Source organism: Pristiophorus japonicus, chromosome 3, assembly GCF_044704955.1.
Source record: "Pristiophorus japonicus isolate sPriJap1 chromosome 3, sPriJap1.hap1, whole genome shotgun sequence".
In the NCBI taxonomy this organism is placed as follows: Eukaryota; Metazoa; Chordata; class Chondrichthyes; family Pristiophoridae; genus Pristiophorus; species Pristiophorus japonicus.
In genome coordinates, this window is record NC_091979.1 from 206,412,407 (window position 1) to 206,430,165 (window position 17,759).

A 17,759-nucleotide genomic window follows, 5' to 3' on the forward strand; every position below is an offset into this window, starting at 1 on the left:
ATCTGAACCACATTGTTAAATCCCGCACCTCAGGAGAGCATGGTCGAGCTCTCCATCCCCTCCTGCGCACGGGTCTGTCTCGCTGCACCCCACAACTGGGACCCACAGCCTGGGATGATGGGGCCCTTGGTGTGCCTCGATGCACCCCACCACTGGGACCCGCAACCTCGAAAGGTGTGAAACAATGGACTCAAACCACTAGTCACAGAAGGGGCTGTCACCTCCATGAGCGGAACCTCCTCCAATGTCAGTATAACAGTGGGAGCTTCATTCAGCTCAATCCCCTCCCCCTCCCCCTCCCCCTCACCCCCATGTCCTTGCATCTGAATCTTCTTCTGCACATTAAGGTTGGCCTTAAGTTCTGCAAAATATAACAGAGCAGTCAAATGGTTAGCAGCAGAGGAGGGGGCAGGGTGGGTGACATGGGTAGTCTCACACATCGCAGGCCAAGCTGCAGGCTGATTTGAAGGACTATGATGAATTTTCAGGACTTACCCTCTCCCTCAAGTGTGGGCCCAGCTTGTGCAGTAATGACTGCTTTTTTCCAGGCAGGACCATCAAAGCAGCGACCCTGTCTTCCAAGGGTGTCAGTGGGTGCAGATTTGCCGGGCCTCCTCCTGCTTGAGTTCTTTCCCTTTTATTATGTATCGTCTTCCTCTGCAAAGATGAAAACTGAACTTTTTAAAGAGAGTGTCTTTCTGCTGGGTGGAAAATACACAGATGGTCACATTTACAATTGCAATTGCATTGAATAAATGAAAATATTACTTACATTAACTACTTCACCAAGGTCCTGCCAATTCTTTTTACACTGGCCTCCAGATCTCGTACTGTTGACCATTGCACAGTAATCTTCTGTAACTTGGTTCCAGTGTTTCTTCATTTCTTTGGGTGGAACTTTTATGTGACCTCTGCTGGTGTCCAGATCCTGCCATCTGTTCTCAATCACAGTAACTAGTGCCTCCACTTCTTCCTGTATAGAAATTCTTGGTCCTTGCACAGCCTTGCATTTTGTACAGCTGCGATTTTTCCAATGCGCTCACAGCACTCCTTCTCACACACAAAACTGGCTCTTTAAAAATGGCCGATTGCCAACTCGGAGATGTACTGCGCATGCGCGTCCATTGCAGTAATGTCAAAAACGTAACTTTTTTTCCGTGCATGCGCAGAAAGTGCAGCATCGTTTTTCGGCGCAGACAGCAGGCTCCACCCCCCAAGGCGACTGGACCCGCTGCGCGGTTCCAAATTCGAATTATACATTGGGGAAATTTTGGCAAATTATTTCTGGAGCAAAATGGGCGCAATTCTGGCAATACGCCAGAAAATGGACTTGGCAAAATTGAGCCCATAGTAAATCATTCAAAGAGAACGCTAGGAATGTACTCTGGTATAGGCTTGTGTTATGAATGTACTGGAACGAGATAAAGGGAAGGCCATATCTGATACACATGGTTTCTCATCAGTGAGTAAACAGTTGTTATTGCACAGACTCATTGAAGGGAGATCAACCAGGTGTATTTTGAATATATTGACATAATAGCATTACATTACATTAGGAAGACGTAATTAAACATATAAAAAGATACAGACACTGGAGCTCCTTAGGACCTTTAAATCTAGTCATGGTGAGGCTCGCATAAACAGTCAAGATGGCACACTTTCGATCTCTTGAAGGAGTCCCTGGTATGTGATTTATAGGGCTAAATTTTCCCCAGTGATCGGTGCTGTTTGTTTGGTGCACGCCGCTTTTTTTGGCCTAATTAAAATATCCAAGTTTCCCCATAGATTGTGTGCTAGCGTAACTCAGTTAGTTACGATTTTTTAAGGTTAGGTCTTTTTTTTGCATCATAGGGGGCGTAACCTGATGTTTGCGCCAGTTTTTCACATTTATGCAAGTTTGGCCAATCTACATTTCTCCTAGGATGGCGTATGTGATCACTCCCAAAAAACCTTCTGGGCACTTACGAAAAACCAGCGCACATCAAAAAAAATCGGCGCAGAATAACGCCATTGTTTTTAGGCGAAATTTTGGAGGGAGTCATGAATGAAGAGAATATGCATCACATGAAGCTTAATTTTTTTCAAACTTAAAACACAGAGAATGGAAGTTTAATGCAATTCTTTAATTTTGGATTTTTTTCAAAGCGCCACGCCACCACCGAAGGTCTCCAAACTGGGCTCGAGGGTTGGTACGATGGCCGGCAGAATCGCTCCCTCGCCCGGACACAAGGGCTCAGCATCAAAAGAAGCCCTGCGGGGAGGGGTGGAAGCTGAACTGAAGGGATGAGAACCCTTACTCTATGCAGCAGCCAGGTGGGGTGTTGATCCCGTGCCGGCCGACCCTCGAGCCCGGTGAGGAGATGTTCAGTAAGTGGTGTGGTGGTACTTTGAAAAAAATCTAAAATTAAAGAATCGCATTAGACTTCGTTCCCCAAATGTCCTCATTTGAATACCTAGCTTCCCGTTCTAAACAAGCCTATTGCGCATGCGCAGACCTGGGTGTCGACCTCGAGGAAAGAGAGAAGAAACAAGCTTGTCCTGCAGTTTTGAGCTTCTTGCAAAGGTACAATTTAATCATGGGGGTAATACTGACAATGCTATACCTTGTGCAAGCCTTCTGCATGATGGTGCTGCGGAGGAGACGATTGATTCAACGTCATCGCATGAGGAACCTCAGAGCACGTAGGATGATGGGCAGGAGGCCTTAACCACATCGGGTATATCGAGACAGGCGTTCAAACGTGCACCTGAGTGATGCAGACTGTGTGAGAAGGCTGCATTTCTGCAAAGAAATTGTAACTGAGATCTGAGAGTTAGTAAAAGCAGCCCTGCAACTTAGAAGCTTCAGGAGGACTGCTTTGTCAGTTGAAGTGAAGGTTACAGCTGCACTTTCATTCTATGCATCTGGATCATTCCAGGCCACAACTGGGGGTGTTTGCGCCATTTCTCAACATGCAACACATATCTGCATTCGGCAGGTGACTGCTGCAGAATAGGCCTGGAAGAATGACTACATAAAGTTTACCATGACCGCCCAGGCTGTGGGCTTCTCCAGGATTGCTGGCTTCCCAAAGGTACATTGATTGTACCCACATCGCCTTGCGAGCACCTTTGGAGGATTTTGAGATGTACAGGAACAGAAAAGGCTTCCACTCCATTAATGTGCAGCTTGTGTGTGACAACATGCATTGCATCATGTAAGTTGATACAAGATACCCTGGAAGCACCCATGGTGCGTTCATCCTATGTGAGAGCACTATATGTGCCATGCTTCAGCAGCAGCCAGAAGAGTAGTGCTGGCTGCTGGGAGACAAAGGGTACGGCCTCGCCCACCTGGCTCATGATACCCCTTCGGGTAACCCGAAAGGAAGCTGACGGGAATACAACATGTCGCACATTGCAACACGCAACATAATCGAGAGGACCATTGGCATCTTGAAACAGGGTTTCCGATGCCTGGACCATTTCGGAGGCTACTTGCAATACTCCCCTGAGATTGTCGGTCAGTTCACTGTTGTATGCTGCATAGCTTAGCCATCATGAGGCAGCAGCAGCTGGTAGTAGAAGACCCACTTGAGGTGAGAGTGGCTGATGATGAGGAGGAAGATGCAGATGACGAGCAGGAGGAGGAAGAATAGAAGGAGGAGGAAGAATAGAAGGAGGAGGAAGAGGAAGCCATGCAACTACCTGAACCTAGAGCACGACAGCGGAGGAGGGCACCCCTTTAACGATTACTCCATGAATGCTTTGCTGCCTGAAGGCTCAGTGGCAACTATTCAAAATGGACCATATTTACTGTTTGGACCTGTTCCGCAATGTTGTGTTGTGTAAATTAAACAAATACTGGAAATTATTCTTCTTTACTTAAAAAAAGTTGTGTTAATAATGGAACAAATAATGGAAATGGTTCAGTTATAGTTTAAAATATATTTTATTTAAAAATTTAACAAACACTTGTTTGTACTTAACTTTAATAAAAATAGATCACTTACAAACTTTATCATTTACAAACTTTAAGATCACTTAAAAATGTTTAAACTTGTAAATTTAGGTAACTTACAAAAATGTTTTAATTTGAGAACAGATACAACAGTAACAACAATAACAACAGCAGCAAAGAAAGGCTGCACCCATCTCTCCTCCACCTTATTCTAAGACCACCCGCTGCGCTTGGTCTTGTTGACTCCACCCCTGCCCGCAGGCGGTGGCGCAGCGATTCTCAAGTTGCTCCCAAGCTCATTCTTTCGAACATCTCGGGTAATGCGCACTTCTTGATGGGGGGTGGGGGAAGGGATTAGGCGGTAATGTGGAATGCCCAGCTTGGGCCGCTTCAAGGCTGGTCTGGGGATTGACGTGGGAGCGGCAATTGATTCTATCAATGGGTGGAAGGTCTGGGCGTGTTCCCTTATTGCAGCAGCTAACTCCGACATTACCTCCCTCATGTGGTGCCCTGACAGTGTCTCAGCTACCTCCAACCTTCCCTCCCTCATGTTCACTGACAGCGCATCAGCTACCTGCGACATTCCCTCCCTCATATGCACCAACATTGTATCAGCTGCCTGCGGCATTCCCTCCCTCATGTTCCCGGACAGTGTTCCCATTTCTCGTGAGAGTGTTGTTACTTGTCCCGACACCTCAACACCCACCCTACTGATGGTGTCCAGGAGTGATCGTGTAAGGTCAATGCTCTTCGCACTCATTGCCATCATCTGAACCACCTCTGTTCGATCCTGCACCTCACGAGAGCGCTGTTGAGCTCTCCTTCCCCTCCTCACCCTGGGTGTGACCGCTGCATCCCACTGGGACCTGCAGCCTCGGACGGTGGTTCCCTGAGTGGGCCTTGCTGCACCCCTCTGGAATCCCCAGACTCGGACTGTGAGAAACCATGGATTGTCCCACCAACACCTGTACCACTCAGGAAAGGGGTTTGCACCTCAATGAGCGGCACCTGCACCTCCTCCAATGTCAGTACAACAGTGGGGGCTTCATCCATCACCTCTACCTCCCCTTCACCCCCATGCTCTTGGTCTGGAAGGTGGGATTGGAAGATGTTCTCCTCTTCAGTCTCGCCGTGTTTGAATCTTCTTCTGCATCGGCTTCAGCCTCGTCAGGGTTGGTCTCAAGTTCCGCAAAATATAACAGAACAGACAAATGGTTAGCAGCAGAGGAAGGGGCAGGGTGGCATGAGTAGGCTCACACAGCGCAGGCAGCAGGTTCATTTCAAGGACCGCGATGAATGATAGCACATTACATCAACGAAAGCGTAGCTGACGGAGACATCTCCATGAACCGAAGCATAGTTAGCCCGCGCAGTATGTAACATTTAGGAAAGCCAGACTGTGGAATTTGCAGGACTTGCCCTCTCCCTCGAGTGTGGGCCCAGCTTGTGCAGTGGTGGTTGCTTTTCTCCAGGCAGGACCCATCAAAGCAGCGACCCTGTCTTCCAAGGGTGTCAATGGGTGCAGATTTGCCGGGCCTCCTCCGGTTCGAGTTCTTTCCCTTTTGTTGTGTGCCACCTTCCTCTGCAAAGATGAAAATATAACTTTTTAGAGAGGGTGTCTTTCTGCTGAGTGGGACATATACAGATGGTCACATTTACAATTGCAATTCCATTGAATAGATGAAAATATTACTTACACTAATTACTTGACCAAGGTACTGCCACTTCTTTTTGCACTGGCCTCCATTGCACAGTAATCTTCTGCAACTTGGTTCCAGCATTTCTTCATTTCTTTTGGTGAAACTTTTATGTGACCTTTGCTGGTGTCCAGCTCGTGACATCTTGCATCAATTACAATAACCAGTGCCTCCACTTCGTCCTGTAAGAAATTCTTGGTTCTTGTGCTGTGTTGCATCTTGTATTGCAGCTCTGATTTTTCAAATGAGAATGAAAGTTCTCACACACAACTGCTCTTTAAAAAATAGCCGAATGCAGACCGGGAGCTGTACTGCCCATAGCAATCACGTCATTTTTTTTCAGCGCAGACATTAGGCTCCACCCACCCCTCCCCCCCGCCCCCGAAGCTAAAGGTCAGGCTGCGTGGCGCAAAATTCAAAAAATAGAACGGGGAATCTTGCTAATAATTTTTTGGAGTAGTCAGGGCCAAAAAAACGGGTGTAACTCTTGCAGTACGCCAAAAAACAGCATGGGGAAAATTGAGCCCATAATGTTATAATTGCACTGCATGTAAGGGATTGACTTATTATCCAATTGATTTGATTTAATAAAAAGTATTAGATAGACGTTTCAATGTTTCAAAGTCCCTGAAGTTGCAATAGACATAGAGGATGTAGGAGAAAATTCTATAATACTTCTACACAAGAGCAATATGACAATATCCTATGAAAACCCAACATTTTTGTTTGTGTCTTTGAAGGTAAGAATCCTTCAGATAGCACTAAATAGGAGAGATTTGCTCATTGGTGCTCATCATCTCCCGCATCTTACATTCCACCACACATTTATTCGGTAAGATTCATAAACAGAGACATGTAGGCCCCATGGTAAATTATGCAAGGAAAAAGGTGAGAAATGCTATCAAAAATGCATGCTGAAAATGAATGGAAAATAATTTTCTGTGCTCTATCACAAGTTTCAAATTACAGAACTGTGGCAGAATGGAAGCAAACAGCAATTTCAAATTTTATAATTTTGCCTTTCAAGCAGCTACTATTACAAACCTGCACAAGAGCTCTGTCTTTCTCCAAGCTTGTCAGCATTTTGTGCTTTAGTGCAGTATTGTATTTCTCTGTGATCTTCTTCAGAGTAGGTTCAAATGATTCATAGTGCTTCTTAAGCCTAAAAGATCCCAAACAGATTATAAGTAAATCATATTTAAATCAGGATTACAAATATTGCTTTAAGCTCCCCTGAATATCCTGTAGGCAAAATGTTTTGAAATGCCAAGCAGCATCCTCAAAATTGAGTTTTCAGCATAAGAACGTAAGAATTAGAATTCTAGCCCCTCGAGCCTGCTCCGCCATTCAACAAGATCATGGCTGATCTGGCCGTGGACTCAGCTCCACTTAGCCGCCCGCTCCCCGTAACCCTTAATTCCCTTATTGGTTAAAAGCATTGCTGCTGAACTCTGAGAAAACAGAAAAAAATAAGGCCTAGAGCCATGGGTAGTTCATCACTATAGAAACAAGAAAATGTTCACACTTCGCAGCTGGTTTCAACCAAGTGGCCATAGTTAGACACTAGAATCAAAAACATTCAGATTTGTCAAAAGAATGAATGAAAATTATGTTCTAATGATCACAAGAGTGGCCATCATATCCTGCCTTATTCCTTGTCTCAGCGATCTTACAGGTATTTACAACCTAATCAAAATGAACAGTCCCAACTAGTGGGTCAATCTGACCTTATTTCCCAAGCACTTAAGGGTTGTTCATTATAATTGTTTAACGTGTCCCTATCCAACAACTTTGTCACCAAATGAGGGAATTTCTGCCATAAATGTGTATGAATCCAATTGGTCACGATGTAAAATTTGAAAAGAGCTATGTTGCAGCAATTGATCAAAAGTTGATTAGCTACAATTGGCCTCAGCAGCCCTAAGATAGAGAGGAGGAGGGGTTCCCACTATCCAGTTACTCTTGCTTCAAAGTATGTGTGTGGAAAAGTGTGTAATAAAGAGCCCAGTCATTGTTGAAGGGAAGAAAGCCCGGTCCAGCCATCGTTGAGGTAGAAGGAGAGGCCAGTCGTCGTCGCTGGAGAGAAGAGGCCCAGTCCTCGTCGATAGAGGAAGCCCGAACGCCGCTGGAGGGGGCCCGATCGTCGCTAGAGGAGGTCCGGTCGTCGTTGGAGGGGGCCCGGTCGACGTTGGAGGGAGCCTGGTCGCCGTTGGAGGCTCACCTGGCTTGCAGAGCGTCGCCGAGGATCGGGTGGGACAGCTAAGTCGACGTTGAAGGAGCAGATCACCAGAGAAGGTCGCTGAAGGAGGGAAGAGGTCCAGGTCCAGATCACTGCTGCAGTAGGAGGCTCGGTCGTCGTTGTTGGTGGTCCGGTCGTTGTCGAAGAGTGATGTGGGGTTTAGGAAGAAGATTCGCGCACGTGATAGGCCCGAATTTGTGGATTATAGGATTTAAGGACGATGAAGAAAGAGGTCCAGGTCCAGGTCGGCATTGCAGGAGGCTCGGTCGCTGGTAGTCCAGTCGTCGTCGTCGGTGAGAGGCGTGGATGTTTGGAGGGGGGGGTTCGCACCTGAGGTAGGCCCGAATTTATGGGATTTGTAGGATTAGGGTTTAAAGTGAAGTATTAAGAAAATGGACCCCCTATTAGGGTCTATTAGGGCTAGGGGAAGTTTAGACAGTGGGAGGGGAGAGGTTGAGGGTGAAAAGTTGCCGGATGGCGGGAGATGACAAGGGTAAAGTTGTTTTGGTAGGGCTTTCTCAACGGCGATCTTACCCTTCAACGACGACTGGGCCTCTCCTTCCCCACCGATGACCGGCCTCTTTTCCCCCAGCACGTGGTGAGTACCATGGATGTGACCACCCTGACCTTCCACACTGAACTCCAGGGGACCGCTGACCCCCTCAATGCCTGCCTCCAACCACCAACTATCAAGCGCACTACTCATCGCCGAGCTTGCATCCAACATCTTGCTGTAAGCAACTAAGCTCATATAACAGTGCCTGGTCTCCAGTCGTCTTGGACCCCCTTGCCACTGGACCAAGACCTTGCTCAGCTAAGTCCGTGTGGTGATCGATGTGCAACGACCACCCCACGTTAAAAGAACTCATGTACAGGCATCTTCCACTCATTTAATAGGAAGTTCGGGGAGTGGAACGTCAGGACCCTAATGGACAGCTCCAACAGTGACAGGCTGGAGTGCCGCACTGTCATAGTTGCCCGGGAGCTTAGACTCTTTGATATCGACATAGCCACCCTAAGCGAGACCCGGTGGGCAGGGGAAGGCCAGCTTAAAGAACATGGTGGAGGTTATACCTAGATCAGCTTCATTGGGCAGGCCACTTAGTTCACATGTCAGACACGAGACTCCCTAAACAACTGCTATTTGCGAAGCTCCTTCATGGCAAACGAGCCAAAGGTGGGCAGCAGAAATGTTACAAGAACACCCTCAAAGCCTCCCTGGTGAAGTGCGACATCACTACTGACGACTGGGAGACCCTGGTTGAAGGCCGCCTTGGTGGAGAAAGTGCATCCGGGAGGGCGTTGAGCTCTTTGAATCTCAACGCTGCGAGCGTGAAGAGGTCAGGCGCAGGCAGTGGAAGGAGCGTGTGGTAAATCAGTGCCATTCCCCCCCTTCCCCCGACGAATATCTATCCCACCTATGACAGGATCTGTGGCTCTCATGTTGGACTGTTCAGCCACCAAACAACTCACTTTAGGAGTGGAAGCAAGTCTTCCTCGATCTCGAGGGACTGCCTATGATAAGTAAAGAGCAAAGGAATAAAATTGGTATAAAAATCTGAATTTAGCACAAAGGATAGTTCTCTTTCTGGTCAAATGCTCTTTTTCTAGCGAGGCTAAGCTCGTCTTCTGCTGTTTATTTTAATCATAAGCAATATATGGTTGAGCTTTAAGTGCTTTATGTGCTCAAATCTCACTCCAGGGACTTCCACACATAAATCTAGGTTGACATTCCAGTGCAGTGCTGAGAGTGTACTGCATTGTCGGAGGTGCCATAATTCGGATGAGACGTTAAACCAAAGCCCCATCTGCTCTCTCAGATGGACGTAAAAGATTCCATGGCACTATTTTGAAGAAGAGCAGGGCAGTTATCCCCAATATCCTGGCCAATACTTATCTCTCAATTAACATAACAAAAACAGATTATCTGGTCATTATCACATTGCTGTCTGAGAGAGCTTGTTGTACTCAAACTGGCTGCCGTGTTTCCCACATTACAACAGTGACTACACTCATTGGCTGTAAAGCGCTTTGAGACGTCCGGTGGTCATGAAAGGCGCTATATAAACGCAAGTCTTTGTTTTCTTTCTTTTAAAGATCACTGATGACAGCTGGCTAAGTATTCAAGTGATGAGCAAAAGATGAAGTGGATGTTAGATAGGCAGTTGAATGAAGAAATAGCAAGGAAAAGAAAGAAAGACTTGCATTCATGACCACCAAACATCTCAAAGCATTTTACAGCCAATGAGTGTAGTCATTGTTGTAATGCGGGAAACATGGCAGCCAATTTGCGTACAACAAGCTCCTACAAACAGCAATGTGATAATGACCAGATATGTTGAGGGATAAATATTGACCAGGACACCGGGGGTAACTCCCCTGCTCTTCGAAATAGTGCCATGGGATCTTTTACGTGCACCTGAGAGGGCAGACGGGGCCTTGGTTTAACATCTCATCCGAAAGGAGATTTTAATGTGCGCAAAAGAAAGATGATACATATTGGAACAAACCAACACTGAAGATTGCAGAACTAGGACTCCAAATTACAAAGAAAAATTCACAGTACAGCATCTCCAACAACGACTTTTCTTCCCAAACATGCACCATTATCTTTGGAAGCCCCAAGAATCTATTCTTGACCCCTCCTCTTCCTCATCTACATGTTGCCCCTTGGTATCATCAAAAGACATGGAGTCAGCTTCCACATGCAGTTATACCCAGCTGCATCTCTCCATCACGTCTCTCCACCCACGGCCACTGTGTTATCAGACTGCTTTGTTAGACATCCTGTCTTGGATGAGCCAAAGCTGAGCATTGGGAAGACCAAAATTATTGTCATCACCACCTGCCACAAGCTCCGTAACATGTTGTCATGTATTTGCTTCATGGGTTTCTTGCTTAAGAATTCATAGCAACACATTGCTTTTAAGAACTTGGTTTATTAACAAAAGGTTTAACAATCACACTACACATTACCAGTTCATCCACTAGGCTCATAACTGCATATCTCATTGTGGATGACCAAAATCCAACTGACTGGGATTTTATTGAGTCTTGTGAACATCACGTGACGGGCTAAGCCACTCACAATGCAACAGCTCTACAACTATTTTAGTTGTATCAGTAATCAAGTGCCCCCCTGATGAAAGTGGGGGGGGGGCACACTCCAAAAACTTTTCAAGTGCCCCTTTGTTTTTTTTTGAGGGCACTAAAAACATAAATTATACAATTGTCCCCTGGCTAAAAGGGGGAGGCGGGGGGGGGGGGGGCACTAAAACCGACAACTTAAACAAATTAAACTTTAGACATTAAAATCAAATTAAAATTTGGTTGCCGGGGGCAATGATGCACTCCAGTCCCTCCGGCGCCCACCTCTCGCGGAAGGTCGAGAGCGAACTGATTGACACCGCGTACTCCAGCTCCAGGGACATCCTGGTTCAGATGTAACCGCAGAAGAGAGGCAGGCAGTCGGGCTGAATGACTCCCTCGACTGCCCGCTGCCTGGACCGGCTGACGGCCTGTTTGGCCATGCCCAGGAGCAGTCCTACGAGGAGGCCTTCTGACCTGCCCGCTCCCCGCCGCACAGGGTGCCCAAAGATCAGAAGTGTGGGATTGAAGTGCAACCGGAATTTAAGGAGCAGCCCCTTCAAATAATGGAAGAGGGGCCGCAACCTCACACATTCAATAAAAATGTGGAACACGGACTCCTCTTGACTGCAGAAATTACAGGCGGCCTGGGAGCAACAACTCTGCAACTATTTTTGTTGTAATACTTTAATCAAGTGCCCCCTAATTAAAGGGGGGGGACACACTCCAAAAAGTGTGCCCCCCACACCTTGTTTTTTGGGGGTTTTTTTGGGAGGGGGGGGCACTAAGAATACAAATTATACAAGTGCCCCCTGGCTAAAAGGGGCGAGGGGGGGCACTAAAAACCGGCAAATTAAACAAATTAACCTTTAGACATTAAAATCAAATTAAAATTTTGTTGCCGGGGGGGGTGGTGGGGGGGTGATGATGCACTCCAGTCCCTCCGGCGCCATCTCTCGCGAAGGCTGCGAGCGTACCGATGGACACCGCGGGCTCCATCTCCAGGGACACCCTAACTCGGATGTAACCGCAGAAGAGGGGCAGGCAGTCGGGCTAAACGACCCCCTAGACCACCCGCTGCCTGGATCGGCTGATGGCCCCCTTGGCCATGCCCAGGAGCAGTCCTACGAGGAGGCCTTCCGACCTGCCCGCTCCCCTCTGCACAGGCTGCCCAAAGATCAGGACTGTGGAACTGAAGCGCAAACAAAATTTGAGGAGCAGCCCCTTCAAATATTGGGAGAGGGGCTGCAACCTCGCACATTTAATAAAAACGTGGAACACGGACTCCTCTAGACTGCAGAAATTACAGGCGTACTGGAAGCAATAGCTCTACAACTATTTTGTTGTAATCCATAAATCGTTAACTCAAATGTCCCCTGATTAAAGAGTGGGGGGGGGGGGCACTAAAACAGAAACTTTCAAACAAGTGCACCTGTGAGCATTCTCACAGGTGCATAAATAAATGTCATTAATTCCATCCTCCTCCCCGGCCACTGTCTCAGGTTTAAGCTGACTGTTCACAACCTCGGCGGCCTATTCGACCCCAAGCTGAGATTCCAAAATCATAACCTCCACAAAAACCACCTTCTTCAACAATTAGGGTCAGTGCCTGCCCATGCCTCAGCTTATCTGCTGCTGAAACCCTCATCCTTGCCTTTGTCATCTCCAGACTCAACTATTCAAATGTTCTCCTGCCAGCATCCGATTATCTACCCTCCTTAAACTCTACTGCTCATATCCTATCCCACGCCAAGTCCCACTCAGGTATCATCCCATCCTTGCTGACCTATATTGGATCCCATTTTCCCAAAGTTTCCAATTTAAAATTCTCATCCCTGTGTTTAAATACCTTCATGGCCGGTCTACTCCCTATCTCTAACCTCCTTTAGCCCTAAACCTCCCCAGCATTCTCTGTTCCTCCAACTCTTGCCTCCAGTGCAGAGGTGTAATTGGACAAAATTGACGCCCAGGCACTTTCTAAGCTGAAACCGAGGATTGATGCAGAAACAGCCAGGATGCCATCCAAGCCTGCATGTGTCAGGTCAGCAAAACTATCTTCAGTAAAGCTGAAGAATTCAGACATTTTAGGATGACTTCTAAGCAGCAGCATGAAAGTATTATTCAATTATCTCCAAGTTGCTGGATTCCCCAGAGTACAGGGGCAAATGATGGCATCCACATAACACTGGATGCTCATATTGGAGCCTTTGAATTTCTTGAGTAGAAATAGATTCCACTTGCTCAATGTTCAAATTAATTGTGATTAAGTAAACAAATTCCACATGTCAATACCAAATTTGCAGTAAATTGTCAAAATGCTTTTGTTATGAAGAAATGCAGACTCCTAACTATTCAGCTAAGACAGTGAAGTGTCGTGATGGTTTTTGGGACACGAGACATACTCCTTGCTTCCATAACATTGCAAACACCAAAGTTATAATTGACAGGGCTAGTCTGAAAGCACAATTTGGTTATCTTACTCGATCAGGAGATGCAAAGCTACATGCTCCCAAATAGGGGGTCTCACATCTGGTTGCTTGTTGCATTCTTCACAATTTTACGGACCTGGAAGGAGTTGGCAGCAGAGGTGGCAGTATTTAAACAGAGCGGGACCGAAGGACAGCATGGACCTGGAAGGAGTCGGCATCAGAGGAACCAGTACAAATCTGGAGAATTCCAAAAGAACAACTTGTATTTATATAGCGCCTTTGTCCCAAGTCTCTTCACAGGAGTGTTTTAAGACAAAACAAATAAATTTGACATTGAGCCACATAAGAAAAAATTGTGGCAGATGACCAAAAGCTTGGTCAAAGAGGTAGGTTTTAAGGAGCGTCTTAAAGGAGGAAAGGTGGAGAGGCAGAGAGGTTTAGGGAGGGAGTTCCAGAGCTTGGGGCCAAGGCAGCTGAAAGCATGGCCACCAATGGTTGAGCGGTTATAATCAGGGATGCTCAAGAGGGTAGAATTTGAGGAGCGCAGACATTTCGGGGGGTTGTAAAAAGCAAAGCAAAAAAACAAAAAGCAAGAAAAACAATAAAAACAAGGAGTGACATCACACGACAGCAGATAGGTGACTGGTGGGTATTAGCATTTTTTTCTCTCTAACTTAACTAGATAAACTAATTAATATAACTATAAATAATCATTTGACTAAAGACTTTAACTAAGGGAGCAAGAGGAGAGGCCGGAGAGATAAAGGTGGGCCTGATTTTTAAGACTCTTAGGGCCCAAAATTGCCTTCCTTCCCGTTTGGGTGGCAAATTACCGCCAGTACAGATGGGGCAGGGATTAGAGGAAAATTGGGCACTTTGGTTTTGGGGGCAGCAGAGGGGCGGAAGAGAGTTGGGAGTGGGGCAGAAGGCGGGTGGTGTCGTCAGCACAGTATATAAATAGTGGGATAGAGCAGGTGAATGTGGGGCTGGAGATGGCTTTAGATTCCTAGGACAGGGACCGGTTCTTGGGTAGGTGGGACCTGTACCGGTCGGACAGGTTGTACCTCACTAGATCTAGGACCAATGTCCTCACGGGGGTGGGGGGGGGGGGTGTTGCTAGCACTGTTGGGGAGGGTTTAAATTAATTTGGCAGGGGGATGAGCACCAAGATGTAGCATTAGAAGGGAGAAAAGGTGCAAAAAGGATTGGGTGGGACAGATAGCATTAGAGTAAGAAATAATAAGGTATTAGGTGGGGTCAAACTAGGAGAGAATACTAGAAAGTCTAAGATAGGTTTACAGTGCATGTGTGTAAATGCACAAAGCGTGGTAAATAAGGTTGGTGAGCTGCAGGCGCAAATAGCCACATGGAAACATGATGTTGTGGCGACAACGGGGAGCTGGCTCAAAAAAGGGCAGGATTGGAGTTTAAATATTCCTGGATATAAGGTGTTCAGGAAAGATAGATAAGGAAAGAAATTAGGTGGGGTGCCAGTATTGGTTAAGGAGAATGTTACATTGCTGGAGAGAGGATGTCCTGGAGTGGTCAAGAACAGAATCTATTTGGTTAGAGTTGAGAAACAATAGAGGTGCATTACACTACTAGGTATATTCTATAGGCCACCAACTAGTGGGAAGGATATATAGGAGCAAATTTGCAGGGAAATTACCGAGGTGCAAGAACTACAGAATGGTAATAATGGGGAACTTCAATTATCCTGACATAGACTGGGATAGTAATTGTGTAAAGGGCAGAGAAGGGGAAGAATTTCTGAAATGTGTTCAGAACTTTCTGTCAGTACATTTCCGGCCCAATGAGGAAGGAGGCATTGCTGGATACCTCTATCAAATCTCCTCAACCTTCTCTGCTCCAAGGAGAACAATCCCAACTTCTCGAGTCTATCCACGTAACTGAAGTCCCTCATCCCTGGAACTATTCTCGTAAATCTTTTCTGCAACCTCTCTAAGGTCTTCACATCCTTCCTAAAGTGGGGTGCAGAGAATTGGAGACAATACTCCAGTTGAGGCCGAACCAGTATTATATAAAGGTACTGGCCATAATCTTCCTTAGATACCGGGGTGGTGCCAGAGGATTGGAGAATTGCAAATATTACACCCTTGTTCAAAACTGGGTGTAAGGATAAACCCAGCACCTGCAGGCCAGTCAGTTTAACCTTGGTAGTGGGGAAGCTTTAGAAACGATAATCAGGGACAAAATTAAGTCACTTGGACAAGTGTGGATCAATTCAGGAAAACCAACATAGATTTGTTAAAGGTAAATCGTGTTTAACCAACTTGATCGAGTTATTTGATGAGGGTTGATGAGGGCAATGTGGTTGAAGTGAAGTACATGAACTTCCAAAAGACGTTTGATAAAGTGCCACATAATAGGCTTGCCAGCAAAGTTAAAGCCCATGGAATAAAAGGGACAGTGGCAACATTGATACGAAATTGGCTAAGTGACAGCAGAGAGTAGTGGTGAACAGTTGTTTTTCAGACTGGAGGAAGGTGTTCCCCAGGGTCGGTACTAGGATCACTACTTTTCTTGGTATATGTTAACATCTATTGTTTCTCAACTCTAACCAAATAGATTCTGGGGAATGTGATGGGGCAAGTGGAGCAAGTGTCAGTAGGGGAACATTTAGGGAACAGTGATCAAAGCATCATAAGGACTAGATTAGCTATGGAAAAGGACAGAGAGCAATCTAGAGTAAAAAAACTTACTTGGAGGAAAACCAATTTCAGTGGGTTGAGAACGGATTTGGCCCAGGTAAATTGAAATCAAGGATTCGCAAGCAAAACTGTAATTGTGCAATGACTGCCTTTAAAGAGGAGTTGGTTTAGGTACAGTCCAGGTACATTCCCACGAGGGGGAAAGGTAGGATATCCAAAGTCAGAGCTCCCTGGATGACGAAAGAGATAGAGTAAGATGAAGCAGAAAAAGAGCACGTATGACAGATGTCAGTTGAGAATACAAGTGAGAACCAGGCCAAATATATAAAGTTCAGAGGGAAGCGAAAAAGAAAATAAGAGGAGCAAAGAGAGAGTATGAGAATAGATTGGCAGCTAACATAAAGGGGAATTTAGAAGTTATCTTCAGGCATATAAATAGTAAACGGGTCATAAGACAATGGGTGGGGCCGATTAGGGTCCAAAAAGCAGACCTACACATGGAGGTAGAGCTGAGGTACTAAATGAGTATTTTCCATCTATCCTCTCCAAGGAAGAAGATGCTGCCAAAGTCATAGTAAAAGAGGAAGTAGTGGAGATACTGGATAGGATAAAAATTGATAAAGAGGAGGTGCTAGAAAGGCTGGCTGTACTTATAGCATCCTAGGATGCTGAGCAAAGGTAAGGTGGAAATCACAGAGATACTGGCCATACATAACCTTCCTTAGATATGAGGATGGTGCCAGAGGACTGGAGATTTGCAAATGTTACACCCTTGTTCAAAACTGGGTGTAAGGATAAACCCAGCAACTGCAGGCCAGTCAGTTTAACCTCGGTAGTGGGGAAGCTTTAGAAATGATAATCAGGGACAAAATTAAGTCACTTGGACAAGTATGGATTAATTAAGGAAAGCCAGCACAGATTTGTTAAAGATAAATCATATTTAACCAACTTGATCGAGTTATTTGATGAGGTAACAGAGAGGGTTGATGAGGGCAATGTGGTTGAGGTGAAGTACATGAACTTCCAAAAGACGTTTGATACAGTGCCACATAATAGACTTGCCAGCAAGGTTGAAGCCCATGGAATAAAATGGATAGTGGCAGCATAGATACGAAATTGGCTGAGTGACAGGAAACAGAGAGTAATAGTGAATGGTTGTTTTTCAGACTGGAGGAAGGTGTTCCCCAGGGTCGGTACTAGGATCATTGCTTTTCGTGGTATACGTTAACGTCTTGGACATGGGTATACAGGGCACAATTTCAAAATGTGCAGATGAAACAAAACTTGGAATTATAGTGAACAATGAGGAGGATAGTGAGGAGATAGATAGGCTGGTGGAATGGGCGGACACGTGGGAAATTAAATTTGACGCAGAAAGGTGAAAAGTGATACATTTTGGTAGGATGAACAAGGAGAGGCAACATAAACTGAAGGGTACAATTCTAAAGGGGGTGCATGAACAGAGAAACCGGGGGATATATGTGCACAAATTGTTGAAGGTGGCAGGGCAGGTTGAGAAAGCAGTTAAAAAAGCATACGGGATCCTGAACTTCATAAATACAAGCATAGAGTACAAAAGCAAGGAAGTTATGATGAACCTTTATATAACACTGGTTCAGCCTCAACTGGAGTATTGTGTCCAATTCTCTGCACCCCACTTTAGGAAGGATGTGAAGACCTTAGAAAGGTTGCAGT

The 17,759-nt window shown here is 45.9% G+C and overlaps 1 protein-coding gene across 1 annotated transcript in view; it reads right to left on the reverse strand.

The window, feature by feature from the left end:
* The window catches only part of LOC139260081 (sperm-associated antigen 16 protein), a 1,616,547-nt gene that overhangs the window by 1,473,734 nt on the left and 125,054 nt on the right, over nt 1-17,759 (reverse strand). The window contains exon 7 of the mRNA XM_070876216.1: nt 6,682-6,799. Within this exon, the coding sequence (XP_070732317.1) occupies nt 6,682-6,799 (118 nt within the window). The remainder of the gene's footprint in view (nt 1-6,681; nt 6,800-17,759) is intronic.